Source organism: Dromiciops gliroides, chromosome 1, assembly GCF_019393635.1.
Source record: "Dromiciops gliroides isolate mDroGli1 chromosome 1, mDroGli1.pri, whole genome shotgun sequence".
Lineage (NCBI taxonomy): Eukaryota > Metazoa > Chordata > Mammalia > Microbiotheria > Microbiotheriidae > Dromiciops > Dromiciops gliroides.
The window spans coordinates 315,691,764-315,708,035 of NC_057861.1; the positions used below are offsets into that span (position 1 = coordinate 315,691,764).

The 16,272-nt window shown below is 40.5% G+C and overlaps 2 protein-coding genes and 5 non-coding genes across 9 annotated transcripts; all 7 read left to right on the forward strand.

The window, feature by feature from the left end:
• The first annotated feature begins 185 nt into the window (after nt 1-185).
• On the forward strand, nt 186-4,507 carry RPL17 (ribosomal protein L17). Of its 2 annotated transcripts, none has more exons than XM_043975284.1 (7): nt 186-251; nt 1,710-1,762; nt 1,925-1,965; nt 2,528-2,662; nt 2,963-3,061; nt 3,948-4,139; nt 4,404-4,507. In XM_043975284.1, the coding sequence occupies exons 2-7, from the start codon at nt 1,723-1,725 to the stop codon at nt 4,449-4,451; spliced, it is 555 nt and encodes a 184-aa protein (XP_043831219.1). In that variant the 5' UTR covers nt 186-251; nt 1,710-1,722; the 3' UTR covers nt 4,452-4,507. The 2 variants fall into 2 exon arrangements, with proteins under 2 accessions (XP_043831219.1, XP_043831220.1); XM_043975285.1 differs by lacking the exon at nt 186-251 and adding an exon at nt 255-348.
• Nucleotides 1,457-1,522, forward strand: LOC122737758. Its single transcript, XR_006354537.1, has one exon. It is a non-coding gene; the product is annotated as a small nucleolar RNA SNORD58 (small nucleolar RNA).
• On the forward strand, nt 2,042-2,108 carry LOC122737761. The gene has a single exon (XR_006354539.1). It is a non-coding gene; the product is annotated as a small nucleolar RNA SNORD58 (small nucleolar RNA).
• Nucleotides 2,787-2,851, forward strand: LOC122737757. The gene has a single exon (XR_006354536.1). It is a non-coding gene; the product is annotated as a small nucleolar RNA SNORD58 (small nucleolar RNA).
• Nucleotides 3,336-3,401, forward strand: LOC122737763. Its single transcript, XR_006354540.1, has one exon. It is a non-coding gene; the product is annotated as a small nucleolar RNA SNORD58 (small nucleolar RNA).
• Nucleotides 4,186-4,251, forward strand: LOC122737759. The gene has a single exon (XR_006354538.1). It is a non-coding gene; the product is annotated as a small nucleolar RNA SNORD58 (small nucleolar RNA).
• A 2,370-nt stretch (nt 4,508-6,877) lies between the features above and the next one.
• Nucleotides 6,878-15,972, forward strand: C1H18orf32 (chromosome 1 C18orf32 homolog). Of its 2 annotated transcripts, none has more exons than XM_043975286.1 (3): nt 6,878-7,034; nt 13,539-13,722; nt 14,412-15,972. In XM_043975286.1, exons 2-3 carry the CDS (start codon nt 13,558-13,560, stop codon nt 14,475-14,477), a joined length of 231 nt encoding a protein of 76 aa, XP_043831221.1. In that variant the 5' UTR covers nt 6,878-7,034; nt 13,539-13,557; the 3' UTR covers nt 14,478-15,972. The 2 variants fall into 2 exon arrangements, with proteins under 2 accessions (XP_043831221.1, XP_043831222.1); XM_043975287.1 differs by having other exon boundaries at nt 6,920-7,050.
• The last annotated feature ends 300 nt before the right edge of the window (nt 15,973-16,272 follow it).

Below are 16,272 nucleotides of genomic sequence, written 5' to 3' on the forward strand. Positions count from 1 at the left end.
GGGTAATTTTGAGATAATCCCTTTTAGGTCTCAGGACCTTTAAAAACATTCTCCACCTCCCTTTCTCCTCCCCCACCCCGCTCCACCCCACCCTCCCCCTCTTCCCTCAGCTCCTCCCCTCTTCTCTCCCCCCACCCCCGGCCCCGCCTTCAATAGTCTCGTCCCGGGAGCCTGAGCTCTCGCGAGATAGCCGAGTTTTCATCAAGTCTCCCGAAAGGCTTTGCTCTTCCTCTTCCCTTGAGCCGTCCTAGGTGAGTGGAGCGCCGGCTTTTGCACCACGTCTCCAATCCACCGGGCATCGCCCCCATCGAGCCCTCGGTGTGGCCGAACTGAGGGCCTCCGAGAAGGGTAAACCCGAGGCTTTCCTCTGGGCTGTCCATTTGTCTCCGGATGGCTTTGGTCCCGGTGCGAGTAGTCATGGGGAGCTTTGGCCTCCCTTTTGTAGCCTGCGCCCGCCGCTGGCGGATGGGCGGAGGTGGGGGGAGGGCAGAGGAGCGGAACGCGCGCTCGGTCACCCACCCCCAGTCATGTCCAGGCCTTCTGCGCTGCCCTCGGTGGCCCCGCGAGCGCTGGAGCCTCCCGGGAGCAGCCGATGCCCCCGGCCCGGCACCGGGACCCCGCAGGGCTCACGTCTCTGCCGCGTGAAGGAAGGCAAGGCTTCATTCTCGGGCCTCGTGTGGGTCGCGGAGGGAGGTTGAGGAAGAGGCGGCCTTCGGCCGGGTTACGGTACTTCACCGACGTGTGGTGAGAAGGACTTTTAAAGCGGGAGTCTGGAGACGGTGAAATTCATGTTTCTCCGGGCCCTAGGTTTCCTCGTAAAAGGAGGGGGTTGGAATGGATTCCAGCCCTTACAACCGTGCCTGGCACACACAAGGAGCTTAATAAGTGCTCGTGCACGGCTCCTTTGGACCGTAACACTTTGCAGGTTAAATCTCTTGTGAAGTAGCCGCCTTAAACCAGGAGTAAAGGTCCCCTGGATGTGCCGTGTTTCGATTTGCGCTCTGCTCTCCTGCCTACAAACCAGGAGGATTGTAAGCTCTAAGGTGGTTTGACAAAAGTTGTTAGTCGTTTCAGTTGTGTCCAACTTTCCGTGGCCACGTTTGGGTTTTGGTTTTTGGCAAAGATACTGGAATGGTTTGTCATTTACTTCTCCAGGGAAATTGAGGCAAACTGGGTCAAGTGACTTGGCCGGGATCAGAAAGCTAATGTCTAAGGCCAGGTTTGAACTCGAGATGAGTCTTTTCCCTGGCCTGCGCTCTATCCACTATGCCACCTAGTTGCCCAAAATTATTCCAACACTCTAAATCTGAAAGCATGTCTGAATTTGTAACACAGGTAGTATTTGTGTGGAGTGTCCCCAACACTTTGGGGTATTGAGGAATTTTAGAGCTTGAAGAAATGCATAGGTGAATAAAGGGAAATTAAGACTTGTATTGTATTTTTCTACAAGAATCTGCTGCAGTGATGACTATTCTTAGGACACCTTTGGATTAACCATGAAAACAATGACATTCTGAGCAGCTGCTTCATTTAGCTTGATGTTGGGGTTTTCAGTTTGTGTTTCACATTCATTTTGACTACTTAAATAATCACAAAATGTCGTGTAATTCTCCCCCAAATATATTTATTTACTAGGTACCTATTTGTGAGCCTTGTGAAATTTATTTCTAAGAAAGAATACTGGAGTAATTGTTGCTTTTTTTCCCTAGGTAATCAGTTAAAATGGTGAGGTACTCTCTTGATCCAGAGAACCCCACAAAATGTAAGTGGTTTGCTTTTGTTTTTACATCACATTCAAACATTAAAAAATGAATTTGTCCTACAGATGATAAAATTCTGTGAGACTAAGTATAGTGAAAGTATCTAAGATATTTTCACAATTTATAAGTCCCTCTACTAATCTAAACGATTCTTAAATCTTCAGCATGCAAGTCAAGGGGTTCAAATCTCCGGGTCCACTTCAAGGTATGTGGTAATTATGATTTGATTCCCAAAGGGATTTTTGCCTTAATATATTGGAGTTGGGGCTATGTATTTGAAGCTGCAATGATGACTTTTCTTAGGACACCTTTGGATTAACTGTGAAAATAAAAACAACACTGAGCAGCCACATTTTTGTGTGTAGTGACTTCTCCAGGGTTCTATACTAGGTGCTATATTAATCTTAAACAAAATGTTGAAAACCTATGAGATGGAAAAAAAGAGGCAAAAGAGTCCTTGCCTTCAAGGAGCTTTTACATGGAAACGTGTGTGAAGCACGATATATACAGGATAAGTAGGACGTGGTTAACGGGGTTAATAAATAGGACACTGGAAACAAGGGGTTGGGGTTACTTCCTGTAAAAGGTAGGATTTTAGTTGGGACTTGAAGGCAGCAAGGAATGAAGTTGGGACAGAGATCAATTTCAGGTATGGTGAACAGCCAAAGAAAATGTCCAGAGCTGAGATATCAGAGTATTTGTTGAGGAGTAATAGTCTAAGACTGCTTCTTTTGACTCACCGGTTTTATAATAATGGCTTTTTACAGAATACCCGTGAAACAGCCCAAGCTATCAAGGGCATGCACATCCGAAAAGCTACCAAGTATTTGAAAGATGTCACATTGAAGAAACAATGTGTTCCCTTCCGTCGATACAATGGTGGAGTTGGCAGGTGTGCCCAGGTCAGAATTCTTGATTTATTTGTGGAAATGTTAAATGTCTTTCTTAAAAAAAAACTTTAAATTTATTCTACCAAATTGATTCCTTAAATAATCTGGTAAAGTGCTTCCTTTAGACATTCTTTGGTTGCTGTGATGACAATCTTAGGACACCTTTGGATTAATCATGAAAAGAAATATGTTCTGAGCAACTTAACAAACCTAATTTTCTGAAATGTGGGCAGATTTGTAATTTTCGTGGAAATGTGCTAAGTAGAATGGCAACAAATGAATTTGGGTTTTTTTTTGTTTTTGATTTTTCAGGCTAAGCAGTGGGGTTGGACACAGGGTCGTTGGCCCAAAAAGAGTGCTGAGTTCTTGCTGCATATGCTTAAAAATGCAGAAAGTAATGCTGAACTGAAGGTAGGCTAAGACAATAACATGCCCATACCAAATGAATGCTGTTTTGAAATAATGGAAACTATTAAGACAAACACTGGGGGCAGCTAGGTGGTGCAGTGGGTAGAGCACCAGCCCTGGAGTCAGGAGGACCTGAGTTCATATCCGGCCTCAGGCACTTAACACTTACTAGCTGTGTGACCCTGGGCAAGTCACTTAACCCCAATTGCCTCACTTTAAAAAGGTGGGGGGGAGACAAACACTGGTATAACTGATATTAAGGCAGAAATGAGTTTGGTGGCAGTGATGACTCTCTTAGGACACCTTTGGATTAAACAATGAAAATAATCACTATCTGAGCCATCAAGTGACATTGGTAGTAAAAGTTTCTGGAAGGAATCCTTCTAGTGTTTTGTTTTTGCCGGGCAATGGAGGTTAAGTGACTTCCCCGGGGGTCACACAGCTAGTAAATGTCCGGATTTGAACTCCTGAATTCAGGGCCAGTGCTCTATCCACTGCGTCACCTAGCTGCCCAGAATCTGTCCAGTCTTAAAACTGGGGGGGGGGGGGTCAAAAAATTTGGCAACAGCAAATGATTATATATACCTGTATACCTGGGGTTGCATAAAAATTTCTCAGGCAAAACGGGGTTGTGGGTGGGAAAAGTTTGAGAAGCCCTGGTCTGCTCAAATATTCCTCATTTTACGAATGGGGAAAGCCAGTCCCTAAGGTTAAATAATGTCTTCTGTAACACAAGTAAAAGCAACTTTGTGTCACGTTACCTGAATTTTGAATCCTGGTTTTCCTATGACCTTTCATATTTTGAGCATCTCTTTTGGGCCTAAGGGCTAATTTCATGTTTAATTCGAGGCATTAACCCTAAATCTCATTTTTTTTTCCCCCCACACAGGGTTTGGATGTGGATTCTCTTGTCATTGAGCATATCCAGGTTAACAAGGCTCCCAAAATGCGACGGCGTACTTACAGGGCTCATGGCCGAATCAACCCATACATGAGTTCCCCTTGCCATATTGAGATGATACTGACTGAAAAGGAACAAATTGTTCCTAAACCAGAAGAGGAGGTTGCTCAAAAGAAAAAGGTAAAAATAGAAAAGAAATTTTTATATATCAGTTTTAGATTTCTGGTTGCCATGATGACAATCTTAGGACACCTTTGGAATAACCATGAAAAAAACTTATATTCTGAGCAACCCTGATTGCGTTCTTGAGCTTTCCAGTGCATTGAAATATTTAGATTTATTTGTGAAGAGTAAAATTTTGCTTTGCCTTGGAGCAGAATAGAATGAACAGTGAAAAACAAGTGATGGTGGCTTTTCTTAAAATCTATTTTTTTTTTCTTCCAGATATCCCAAAAGAAACTGAAGAAACAAAAGCTTATGGCACGGGAGTAAATATGGCATTAATATGCAAATAAAAGTGGAAAACCCCCTTTATCCTTACCATAAAATGTGGGTGTATTCTTTTGCCTTTTTAAAAAAAAACACGATGAATGTTAATCGATTTTAATGGCTAGGTGTCCTATGGTAGAAAGAGCATTGTATTTGATAGGTAAGCCTGAGATTGAGCCATGACCCTGCAGTTTTTTAGTATAGCATTGGCAAATAATTTATGTCTTTGAGTATGCTCATTGGCAACTGGTACAGTGGGAAGAACATGACATTAGGGATTGACAGGCATAGTCCTATTCTGGGTATAGTTTCTGAAAATCTAAATGAGCAGCAACATTAATGTAGTTGGTACCAGAGTTATGAAAGGTACTCAATACCATATGTAGTATTCTCTTGCTATTATACCCTTCCCTTTCACCAGCTGTGTAATATGGTAATGGGGGGTTGATCTTAGTACTAAATTGGGGTTATGTTTACCTGGCAACATAAGAGTAGGTAGACTATGCAAATTATTATTTACCACAAGGCACTATATATTGTAAAATACATTCCTTCATTGTAGCTGAAGGTCTTGTCCAGCTCTTAGGTCCTGTAATAAGCTTAACTGTTCTTTCCATCTCCAGTCTCATTTCTTCTGTAACACTGTAAATCTGAAGTGTGATTTTGTCATCTTCCCTTAATGTTCACAGCCTGGGAATGGATTTTGTTGGATTTTAGTCTTAAGTTGTCTACCTTTAAAACTTTATTTTGCTGTGGTTGATGCATTCTGGTGTCTTTCACTTTGTCCTTACAAGGGGTTCAGAGTAGTGGGGAGCTTTTTCCCCATAAATCTTCCTGTGGTATTTTATACCTTTTGGCTAGATCCTAACCCCCTATCAGGATGTATAGGGTATTCAGGAAGACTAGCACCTCTGCTGTGAGGTGACAATTGCAAAGCCCTTTTCGGGGCTTCTCATCCACCTTTGGTGTCCACCTGGCACTCAAATCTCACTCGTGGTTCCAAGAAGCTGTAGCAAGAACATGGACCACACCCCAGTGAACCTCAAGTGCTAAAGCAGGTAGAGGTTTAACCTACAGGCTTCAAAACTGATTGGTGAGTTGGGGGGAGGGGTGTCTACCCCAAGCATGAGGGCAGAGTAGGTGGGCACTGCTTAGATCAAAGATGCCAAGATCATACACCAAATCTGTCACCCTTTTATCTTGCCACTGGACTGATAACTAGAAGAACCAGGTTGACATCTTTAATCAGTTCTACCTCACTTAACTCTGATCCATGAACAGTTCAAGACATCCCCCCACACCTCCCATTTCGTTGGTTCAAAGAATTCCCCATCTCCTGCCCTGTTGTAGGGAAGACATGGTGGGCTGTATGTTTGACTGTAAGATTTACTTGAACTTTTACTACCTTGCTATCCCACGTCTGATTCTATGATACAGACTTAAATGATGGGGCTACATTACAGAAATATTACATGAGAAATTAATATCTTAAGCCAAAAACTTCAGGTGTTGCAGATCACCAAAAGCTCAAATGTTATTTTTTTTCCCCAAATGTTAAAGGTGACCATTAAACAGGTCTTCGCTAAGAAATTAGTTATCTTAGAAAGTTTCTAATCATGTAGCCTGCTCCATCCTTCAGAGCCTAGTTCCAATTTCCAGGCCTCCTATCCTGAAGGCACCCCCTTTTTAAAACGTGTTGCTTAAAGACCACCATCCATTTGTAGTTCTATCATGTTTGCCAACAGAACAAATGCAGGACTGAAAAAGCACTGAGCAAACGTGCTTAATGTAAGGGAGAACAAGAGGAGGAGGGGGTCTGGTTGGAGGTCCAGAGGGGTGAGTGAAGTCTCAGACCATTCCGGGAACTGTCAGTATCGATTTCTTCGGGGTTCCGGCTTCTAGAAATGGGTGGGAAGGAGCTGCATCCGCGGGTTTCGGGTGTCAGGAGGCTGGGCTTCTCCTTAGGAAGTCGGACAGGGTCAGTCTCCAAAGTAGGGGAAGGGAGGCAGGCCCCGCACGGGCGCGTCTCGAAGACGCGCCAAACTAAAGCCTAAGAGGGAAGGCACGGTTCCGTCCAGCCCTGAAGTCCACAATTCTCGTAATTCTGTGAGCAGGAAGGCAAAGGAAAATGCCAGATTCCAAGAAAAAGGTCTGGGGGTCAGGTAAAAGTTCGGGGCAATTTACGTGCCCAAAGAGGGCGTGAGAGAGGCTTGGGAGATGTAAGTCGAGCCTCGCGCAATCGCGGAGAGGACCCTGTTTAACCCTTCTCGGGCCGCCCCCCCACGTGGCCCGGTTTGCCCCGCCTCTGTCGCCCTGCTACGTCACGCGCAGCCAGGTATTGGAAATCCAGAGGGACCGGAGCATTCTGGGCGTTTGGGTTCCCGCAACGTCACCAGGACTACGCAGAGAAGCTTGACATTCCTAGATCACGTGATAGCGTGCCTGGGGCGCCGCGTTCTGACAGGCTTCTACCGGCTCCCCATTGGTCCCGACCTTTTTGTGGTCCCGGAAGTGAGGGTGCTTCCGTTCTGGCTTTTCTGTCTCCTGCGTGAACGGGGCTGGGGCAGCGATTCAGTCGATCTGTCGGTGGGTCCGTGGGCTGGTGCGTGAGGGGTTGGGGTTGGGGGATGTGGGTCCCGCAGGGTGGGAGAAGTGGCGCCAGTCCTGGAGACAAACGGCAGCGGCGGGGAGCGGGCGGGCCTCGGTTTCAGCCATTGTCAGGGCCCAGGCATCTTCCTCGGTGGGTTCGAAGGACTCCGGGGCTGGGGAACAGCCATCTGTGCTTGCCCGATAGTCTCCTTGAGCCTGGCTGTCATCTGGGCCTTTTCACCCCACCCTTTCCAGTGACCTCACGCCAACCTCCAGGCCACCCCGATCATCCCTCTTCCCTGCCAAAGCCAGTCACTTGTCTTCCTCTCCTTGGGCTTTTGTCTCATCTTCCTCCACTATCTACCATTGTCACCTTTGCCCTCCGTTGCCTTGCTCTGATCCTTTATCATTTCCATTTCATCTTCCCTCTTCACCTCTCAAGGTACCCCTGCTTGTTTTCCTGAACCCTACTGCTACAGCCATCCATTCCAACACTTCCTGTGACTCTCCCATTCACAATCTCCTTCGTCCTCATCAACTCTCCCCAGCCAGTTCTCATTGTCTTTCACCAGCTCCTCATCTTTCATTCTGTCTCTGATAGTAATAACAGCTTACATTGTAATATACTTGATAGTTTTTAAAGTGTTTTCCTCACAACAGCCCTTTGGGGTTCCAGTTTGTAGCTAAGGATACTACTGAGGATCAGAGAATAGCCTATAATCACTTGTCAAAGTCTGAACTCAAAGAAAGATCATATGAACAGCTAGTCATGTTTTTTCTCTACAAGGACAGTGTCTATCAAGAGATTTAATGTCAGTTTTAAAATAATGCCATTTAAAAGAATGTTCATTTAAAATAATAATATATGCAAGCCCAATGTAAAAATCAAAGACTTTTATTTTTATTTTCCAAAATTAGCAGCACCTTTAACATATATTATTTAACAAATGTATCCAGCATATAAAGTCTCTATTAATTTTGAATACAATTTAACTAATAATTTGAACTTTTTTAAACAGCAAAATTAAGTTTCCATGTCATTTTCATATAGCTGTGCATTTTTATCCCAATATATAACCTGTAAGATACAAAGATTTAAAGGCTCGAGATGCCAAAGGGATTTTAAAATAATAAAATAGCTGATCTTTGTATAGTGCTTTATATTTAATCTTATGAACAGCCTCGAAAGGGTAGATGGTATACAGTTCTTAGCCCCATTTTACAAATAAGACTGAAATACAGTGAGATTAAATGACTTGTTCAAGGTGTAGTACAGCTAGCAAATGTCAGAAGTAGTACTCAAATCTACCTCTTCTAATTCCAAATCAGCATTCTTTCCATTAGACCACACCTGCCTATACAGTTGAACTTACACGTAGTTTTTCATCTAGGATAACCACTTCTTTTTTACAGGCTTGGAAGCTAAGACCAGAGAGATTCTTTTTCTTGATTTGCTTGACAAATCAAGTATGAGACAGAATTTGAATCCAGGTTTTCTGACAAGTTCAGCACTCTTTCCATTATACCATGCTGTTATTATGTTTAAAACTTAAGATTATATGGGGGGAAGGGCAGCTAGGTGGCGCAGTGGATAGAGCACCGGCCCTGGAGTCAGGAGTACCTGGGTTCAAATCTGGCCTCAGACACTTAACACTTACTAGCTGTGTGACCCTGGGCAAGTCACTTAACCCCATTTGCCTCACTAAAAAAAAATTTATGGGGGGCGGGGGCGCAGCTAGGTGGTGCAGTGGATAAAGCACCCATCCTGGATTCAGGAAGACCTGAGTTCAAATCCAACCTCAGACACTTGACTGTGTGACCCTGGGCAGGTATAGATCAGAAAGATTTCACTTAACCCCTGAGTCCTTTTTTCTCTTCCCTTCATCTCTGTTGCTGAGAGTGATCTTTGGCCCTATGCCAAGTGGGTAAGCAGGACCTTTCCTTAAGCTTTTGACCAGAACATCACTTTTCTCTTCTTTGTCCTTAGTGGAGACATTGGAGTATAAAGTTGGGGTGCTGAACAAAGCACTTTTCCCCCAAAATTTAAAGGTATCACCTATTTAGGATTCTGCCTCTCCTGTCACATAAGAGAAGAGTTAATAACTGTGATTTTTACCAAAAGCATTTGTAAATTTATTTCCTTTCCCCAACTGTGACTTTCTAGAAAGTATCATTTGTGTATTTTCTGGAAACATGAATTCAAATTCTGAAGATAGTGGTAGAAAACAATCATATAGTTTTTATCATTGATTATGCAGATCATAACATACTTTATGTTTAAAATCCTTAGTCACTTCTCTCTACCCCCTGTCCTCAGTACAACCATTAACTAAAGGTTTGAGGTTTCGTATCCTTCCTTTCCTGCCCTGCTGCTCCCAGACAGAGCAAGAAGCAAAAGTGTAGCTATCGTGCTTATCACCTTTTTCAGATACATTCCTCTGTCTACCCACAGAGGCATCCATAAAAAAGAAAAAAACAGTTAAACGAAAGGTACCCCTACTTGTTTTCCTGAACCCTACTGCTTCAACCATCCATTCCAAACACAATCTCCTTCATCCTCATCAACTCTCCCCAGCCTGTTCTCATTGTCTCTCACCAACTCCTCATCTTTCATTCTGTCTTCCCTAACCTATCAAAAACATCCGCTGTCTTGACAGTACATGAAGTATTCTGCACCCATAGTGAAAACCTTAATTTTTCTGGACCTCAGTTTCCTCAACTGTAAAATGAAAGGGCTGGACTAAATGGCCTCGAAGATTCCTTTCAGCTTTAGATTCTGTCTTTGGCAAAGGACTCTACAGACCCTTCCAAATAACCATGAACTTGTTATTTATCTTTCTGAAGTAACTCTTCACTTAAAGGTGGAAAAGTTCCATTTACCACACCAAAACTCCCCTGTTGTGATCAACTCTACATTTTCATATAGATTTTAGTTGGGGCAGCCAGGTGGCACAGTGGATAAAGCACCAGCCCTGGATTCAGGAAGGACCTGAGTTCAAATCCTGCCTAAGACACTTGATACTTACTGGCTGTGTGACCCTGGGCAAGTCACTTAACCCTCATTGCCCTGCAAAAAAAAAAAAGACATAGATTTTAGTTTTTCATTCTCCCCCTCTCCCCATTCTCACCTCATCTCCTCCCCACTCCCCACCCCTGCCCCTTGCTTTAGGCTTCCTTCCACCATATTTCTCTGGCATGCTATGGGAACCTAAATTAAGTTCAGCATAGGATTGTTAATTGGGTCATGGATTTAGACCTGAAAGTCAGAGTCCATTTTCCCTATTTTACAGATGAGGAAACTGAGGCACAGAGGTTAAGACTACTTTCCCATGATCTTACACGTAATAAGTGTTAGAGTTGAGCCTCTAACTCCATACCCAGGACCCTTTTCACTACCCTTTGCTACTTTTTGAGTTACCTCTATAGTTAAAGGATATATCCCTTCATTATCTTAATAAATTAATTTTTAGAGGGAAGAAAATAATTTATTATCATTATTAAAGTATTATATTCCTGGTTCTTAATTTACAAATCAAGTAATTTTAATATTTCATATCCACAAAAAAACTAAGTTACGTTTTTAAATTTTCCTTCTACTTCCATGTAAATTTTATTTTTTTAATGTGGGTTCTTGGAACTCATTAATAAAAACGTTGCAAAACCCTTACTTAGAGAAAGATACGGTTTTTAGGTTCTAAAAGATCTTTCTGATGTTTCAAGTAAACCAGAAGTTGAAATATAATCATACATTTACATAATGCTTAGGGAAGAGCCACACTGCAGTGCTGTCTATTAACACTAATTTTCCAACTCCACATTTTGTTTTAAGAATCTTTGTTCAGTGGATAAAGCACCAGCCCTGGAATCAGGAGGACCTGAGCCTCAGACACTTGACACTTAGTAGCTCTGTGACCCTGGGCAAGTCACTTAACCTTCATTTCCCCGCAAAAAAAAAAAAATCTTTGTTAAAAGAGGCAGAAATAATTAGAGGCATTGCCTGACTAGGGTATTTCAGGCAAATCAAGGAACCTTAAAGATCATCTAGCCTAATTCCCTAATTTTACAGATGAAGAAACTAAGAATTAGTTTCAGTGACTTTCTGAAGGTTTACACAGTTAATAAGTAGCAATTGGGGAGTGTTTAATGAGGAAGATGAGTGTGCTGAAGAAAAGAAATCATGCACAGGTGTATTTCTTTAAAATTGTGTGTAAAATAAACTGTCATAAATGGCTAAGGGAATTTGCTGCTTAAAAATAATTCTCTTTTGAATTATTTTGTAAAGAAACCAATACTTTTTTTTTCTTTTTTTTTAAGTGAGGCAATTGGGGTTAAGTGACTTGCCCAGGGTCACACAGCTAGTAAGTGTTAAGTGTCTGAGGCCGAATTTGAACTCAGGTCCTCCTGACTCCAGGGCCGGTGCTCTATCCACTGTGCCACCTAGCTGTCCCTGAGACCAATACTTTATATAAAGTGACTAATCATGCCCTCATTTTTTTCCCCTAGAAACCCAAATATTCATATATCAGGTTTGGTTTAGATTTACTTGCAATATTTTTTCCGGAGCCTCAGGTCTGCTAGTATGTGCAATCAATCATTGATTATATAGTTATAGAATTATTGCATTTGCTACATGTGTTATGAAATATTAAGAATGAAATAAATGTTTAATTTTTGGCTTATATATATAATTTTGGGGGGTCACTTTGTTTTGAAATTTTAAAAATCTTGGCAAGGGGCAGCTAGGTGGCGCAGTGGATAGAGCACCGGCCCTGGATTCAGGAGTACCTGATTTCAAATCCAGCTTCAAACACTTAACACTTACTAGCTGTGTGACCCTGGACAAGTCACTTAACCCCAATTGCCTCACTAAAAAACTTAAAAAAAAAAAATCTTGACAGGACTTCTCTAAATCTTAATCTAAGGGATTGAAAAATCCCCAGAAAACTAAAAATTCCCTTGTAGAAATTTACAAATTTATTTTATGGTATGTAACTGAATTCGTATTACATATTAGTTTATTAAAAAGTCAGTAATTGCATTGCCATAAAGGAAAAGAAATCATTTCAAATACATTGATGATCCCTAGGCATTCTAAGATGATACAGTAGTTTCCCAGTTCATTCCTCAGTCTGAGGTCTCTCCTTACCACTCCATCTTCCTTATGGCTGCCCAATTGATTTTCCTAAAGCAGAAGTCTGATTATATTGCTCCCATTTTCAAGAAACTCCCTCTTGACTCAAAGATTAATACAAATTCCTCTAGCTTTTATAATATGACTCCAGCCTGCCTGTCCAGGCATATTGCACACTAATTTTCTTCGTGCACTATTCATTCCAGTCAAATTTTTCTTCTTACTGTACCACTCTCAAGACATCCTGTCTCCCATTCCTGGAATGTCCTCCCTCCTCACCTCCACTTTATAGAATCTCTAGCTTTTTGCAAAGCTCAAGACAAGTGCCACCTCCTCCAGGAAGCCTAGCTTAATCCATTCTCCCCCAGCCATGTTGGCTAATACCCTTCCCCTGGAAATTAGTCTATACATATTTTGCATTTCATTTTCTTTGTATACATTTTCCCCAACAGAATGTAACTTCTAAAAAAGAGGAGATAGTTGTCATTTTTGTCTTTGTATTCACAGTACCAGGAATATTGTATCCACTTAATAAATGCTTTCAGAGTATTTTATCTTCTGAATCAGCAAAACATAAAATTCTGTTAATGGAGTTTGACTTTATTCACATTTACAAAAAATGAGTAACTCATTAATGTCTTTGGACTTCAGTTTCCTGAGCTTGGTATAGTAGGTAGTATGTTAGACTTGCTGCCCATGTGACCATGGTCAGGTCATTTAACTTCTCTGAATCTCAATTTCTTCATCTGTAAAATAGAGATTGCTTGGGGCAGCTAGGTGGCGCAGTGGATAAAGCACCGGCCCTGGATTCAGGAGTACCTGAGTTCAAATCCGGCCTCAGACACTTAACACTTACTAGCTGTGTGACCCTGGGCAAGTCACTTAACCCCAGTTGCCTTACCGGAAAAAAAAAAAATAGAGATTGCTTTAGGTAATCTCATAATAAGGTCCCTTATAGTATTATTATTATTATCTGCTTCTACATATGGTGCATTTATGGTAATTCTTGATTAACTAGAACTTAATAGGACACTTCATAACTATTCCAAATAACAGTGCACCATATCTATTTGGCACATCCGGTTCTTGGTTTTAGCAAAATTGAGATTTATCAGGAGTAAATTATCAGTGGATAAAGCACCAGCCCTGGATTCAGGAGAATCTGAATTCAAATCTAGCCCCAGACACTTGACAGGTACTAGCTGTGTGACCCTCGGCAAGTCACTTAACCCTCATTGCCCTGCAAAAAAACAAATTGAGATTTATCTAGTCTCTTTCCTACAAAGGTAATGTTATGCTTAAAAAAAATTTAGTATTATTTCTTCATTACAAACTACATCATTTGTACTTTTTTTATATCTACAATTCAGATCAGTCAAGCCTGAGGCAATGGTGTGCATTCCTTGTATCGTCATTCCTGTCCTCCTTTGGGTCTACAAAAAATTCCTGGAGCCATATATATATCATCTAATCTCACCTTTTGTTAGTCGTCTGTGGCCTAAAAAGGGTCTAAAAGAAAGCTCTATTGAGAAAAAAGACAAAGGAGACTATAAGGTAAAAATATGATAATATACAAATGACAAGTAGGGCAAATAGCTAAAAAACAAATTATTTTTGACCCTTGCTTTGGGGCAAGGTTTAGAAATTTTTTTCTAACAACCCAAAGCTTCTATAATGTTTTATATGCAGCCCCTTTTCTTTGTAAAATATCTATCAGAAAGTAGAAATTGGGCTTTAAAAAATACCTAACATTTCTTTATTCAAGAGTTGTTATTTGAAAGATGGATAGCTTTTGAATAAACAGCATGCATATATTTAGGTTTTTTCATCAGTTTTCTGCTGCTTTCCATAGAAAAGCTATACACAGTTGTAGAATTATTTGGTTAGTGGAAAGTAAAAAGTGATACTAAAATTAGTCAGTTTTTCCATGTGGTAACCTACTGAGTCAGTTGAAGTATAGAAAGATAAAGGATAAAAAAAAATTTTCTGAATTGATTTATTTATTTCTGGCTTTTATATTCTCTGTTACACAAATGCATGTATGCTTATAATTAATACTAATCATACATTAGCATGTATGATTTTAAGTTGGTTGTGTGGTCCTGAATCATTTTTAGCTTTTCAACATAAGTCTTTGGAAGTAAAAGTTTGTTCAGATTTACTGCTCTAACTTATTTTTAAGGGAACTTCTTGTAACAAGGGTTGATGACGTAATAAATTCATGCTACTGTTTCTTCTTACAGATTGCAGAAATAAATGGAATCTCTACACCAGAACCAACAGAAAGCTGCAACAAAAAGATAGATTAAAACTATTTGTACAAAGGATGTCTTTGCTTTAAAAATGGAACTGATGATATGGAGCAACTACTCTGATATTGTCTTTCACACTTTTCTCTGAGACCAGATATGGGGTAGATATTTTAGAGATCTCCCTACTATACATAGTATTTCTATTTAAATGTTTAAATTATATTTAATTACCTCATTCCTGTTCTTTTTCTGTACTGAAATAGTTTTCATCTCTATTATTGCAAATAACCTAAAGTTTCTATTTTAGGTTAACATGTTTTAACAATACAAATAAATAGAAATTCACTTTAATAATACTTTGCATTTCTCTTTCAGTATTTATAAATCCTCATACCCCTAGCATTCATGTGAATTTAACCACAATCCTATTCTGCCACTTAATTTAGCTTCAATAGGATTCTCTTGAAATATAGTTTGAAGTAATTTCAGGTCATAAAAGGTTTTATTATGAAAGTGCATCTGAGGTGCATGCTAGTTTTTTTTCTGTGATCTACAATAACGACATGAAAAAATTTGCTAATGAAGAATAAAAAAGGAATTTTTGCCCAGCTTACTTGTGAAGAGAGTAGTGAAAAATATAATATTTGATTTATCTTTTTCCTACTCTGAAAGGAAAGAGAAAATGTAGATGAATGTGATACTGAAGGGAGACGTTTCTTATATTCAAATGGATCTGTGATCTCATTGATATGGACATACTTGCAGTGATACAGATTGCAATTCATTCATGCCTCCCTATCCTATGATTCTTTTTCAAGTAAGTGCCCTGAGGGCAGTCCATCTAGTGTGTTAGGGGCCTTTCTCACTTTCAACTTGACATCATGAAGAATTAGCAGAGCACACAGTCAGTTTGCTTACCACTGTCACCATACAGCTAGCCCATCTTCTTTGATCATAGCACTTCCTGATGACATGCTTTATACCAATTCTTCAGAGTTATTTGTCATTGTGTTTCAACCTCCTCACATCCACCATGTACTTTTCCATTGCTGTCTGAGTTATAAACATTTTTAATTTTTCAGAGACTCTAGTGTTCCATGACTCAGTACAAAACCAATAGAATAATGAAGGGCTTTTGATTCTGGGAGAAGTTTGAGGACATTAAGGAAACTGCAATTTCCCAGAGGCAATCAAGACATCTCTCAATTCTGGGCTTTACTTATCTGTAGCACTTGTCCGTGTGTGTGTGTGTGTGTGTGTGTGTGTGTGTGTGTGTGTGTGTGTGTGTGTGTGTGTGTAACACACTCAAAAATAGACAAGCACCACAAATTTTCCATTTGACTAAATGTCATAATCTGGACAGTAGACATTCTTCATCTACTTGGGTTTTCCCATGTGGAAGATTATGGCCAAACACTTTTGAATGATTATAAATCTCTTACAGGAAATGCTAAAATGCAGAAACATCTTTGTATAAACATCCAGTATGAATTGTAAAATTCTGCTTCTGTCTCATGATTACATTTCCCAAAAATTTAATAAACATTCTCATTGAACCATATACTTTACACTTCTCTCTTCCAGTGGAGTTTGTTTAGATACTTGTAAAATGAACATTTTTTCTAACATGACATAGCACAGTTATTTCAACTGAATATTTTTCTTCTTTATTAAGTTTCTAGTGACACTCACTAAATTCACTTTGCAACCTTCTAGATCACCTGCAAAGCAGCAACCTGTCGATTTGCCTTGGCTAATTACAGAGAAGGAAATAATCCTTATGAGAATCTTTATTCAATATTCCTCAGGAAGGAAAGGGGAAGTAATAGAATAGCAACAAGCAAAGAACAAG

Bases quoted from the DNA above. Each gene is read 5' to 3' on its own strand.
- RPL17 (XM_043975284.1), top strand. From the start codon at position 1,723: ATGGTGAGGTACTCTCTTGATCCAGAGAACCCCACAAAAT. The intron at 1,966-2,527 runs GTATGTGGTAAT...GGCTTTTTACAG, and splicing joins ATCTCCGGGTCCACTTCAAG to AATACCCGTGAAACAGCCCA. The intron at 3,062-3,947 runs GTAGGCTAAGAC...CCCCCCACACAG, and splicing joins AAAGTAATGCTGAACTGAAG to GGTTTGGATGTGGATTCTCT.
- C1H18orf32 (XM_043975286.1), top strand. From the start codon at position 13,558: ATGGTGTGCATTCCTTGTATCGTCATTCCTGTCCTCCTTTGGGTCTAC. The intron at 13,723-14,411 runs GTAAAAATATGA...TTCTTCTTACAG, and splicing joins AAGACAAAGGAGACTATAAG to ATTGCAGAAATAAATGGAAT.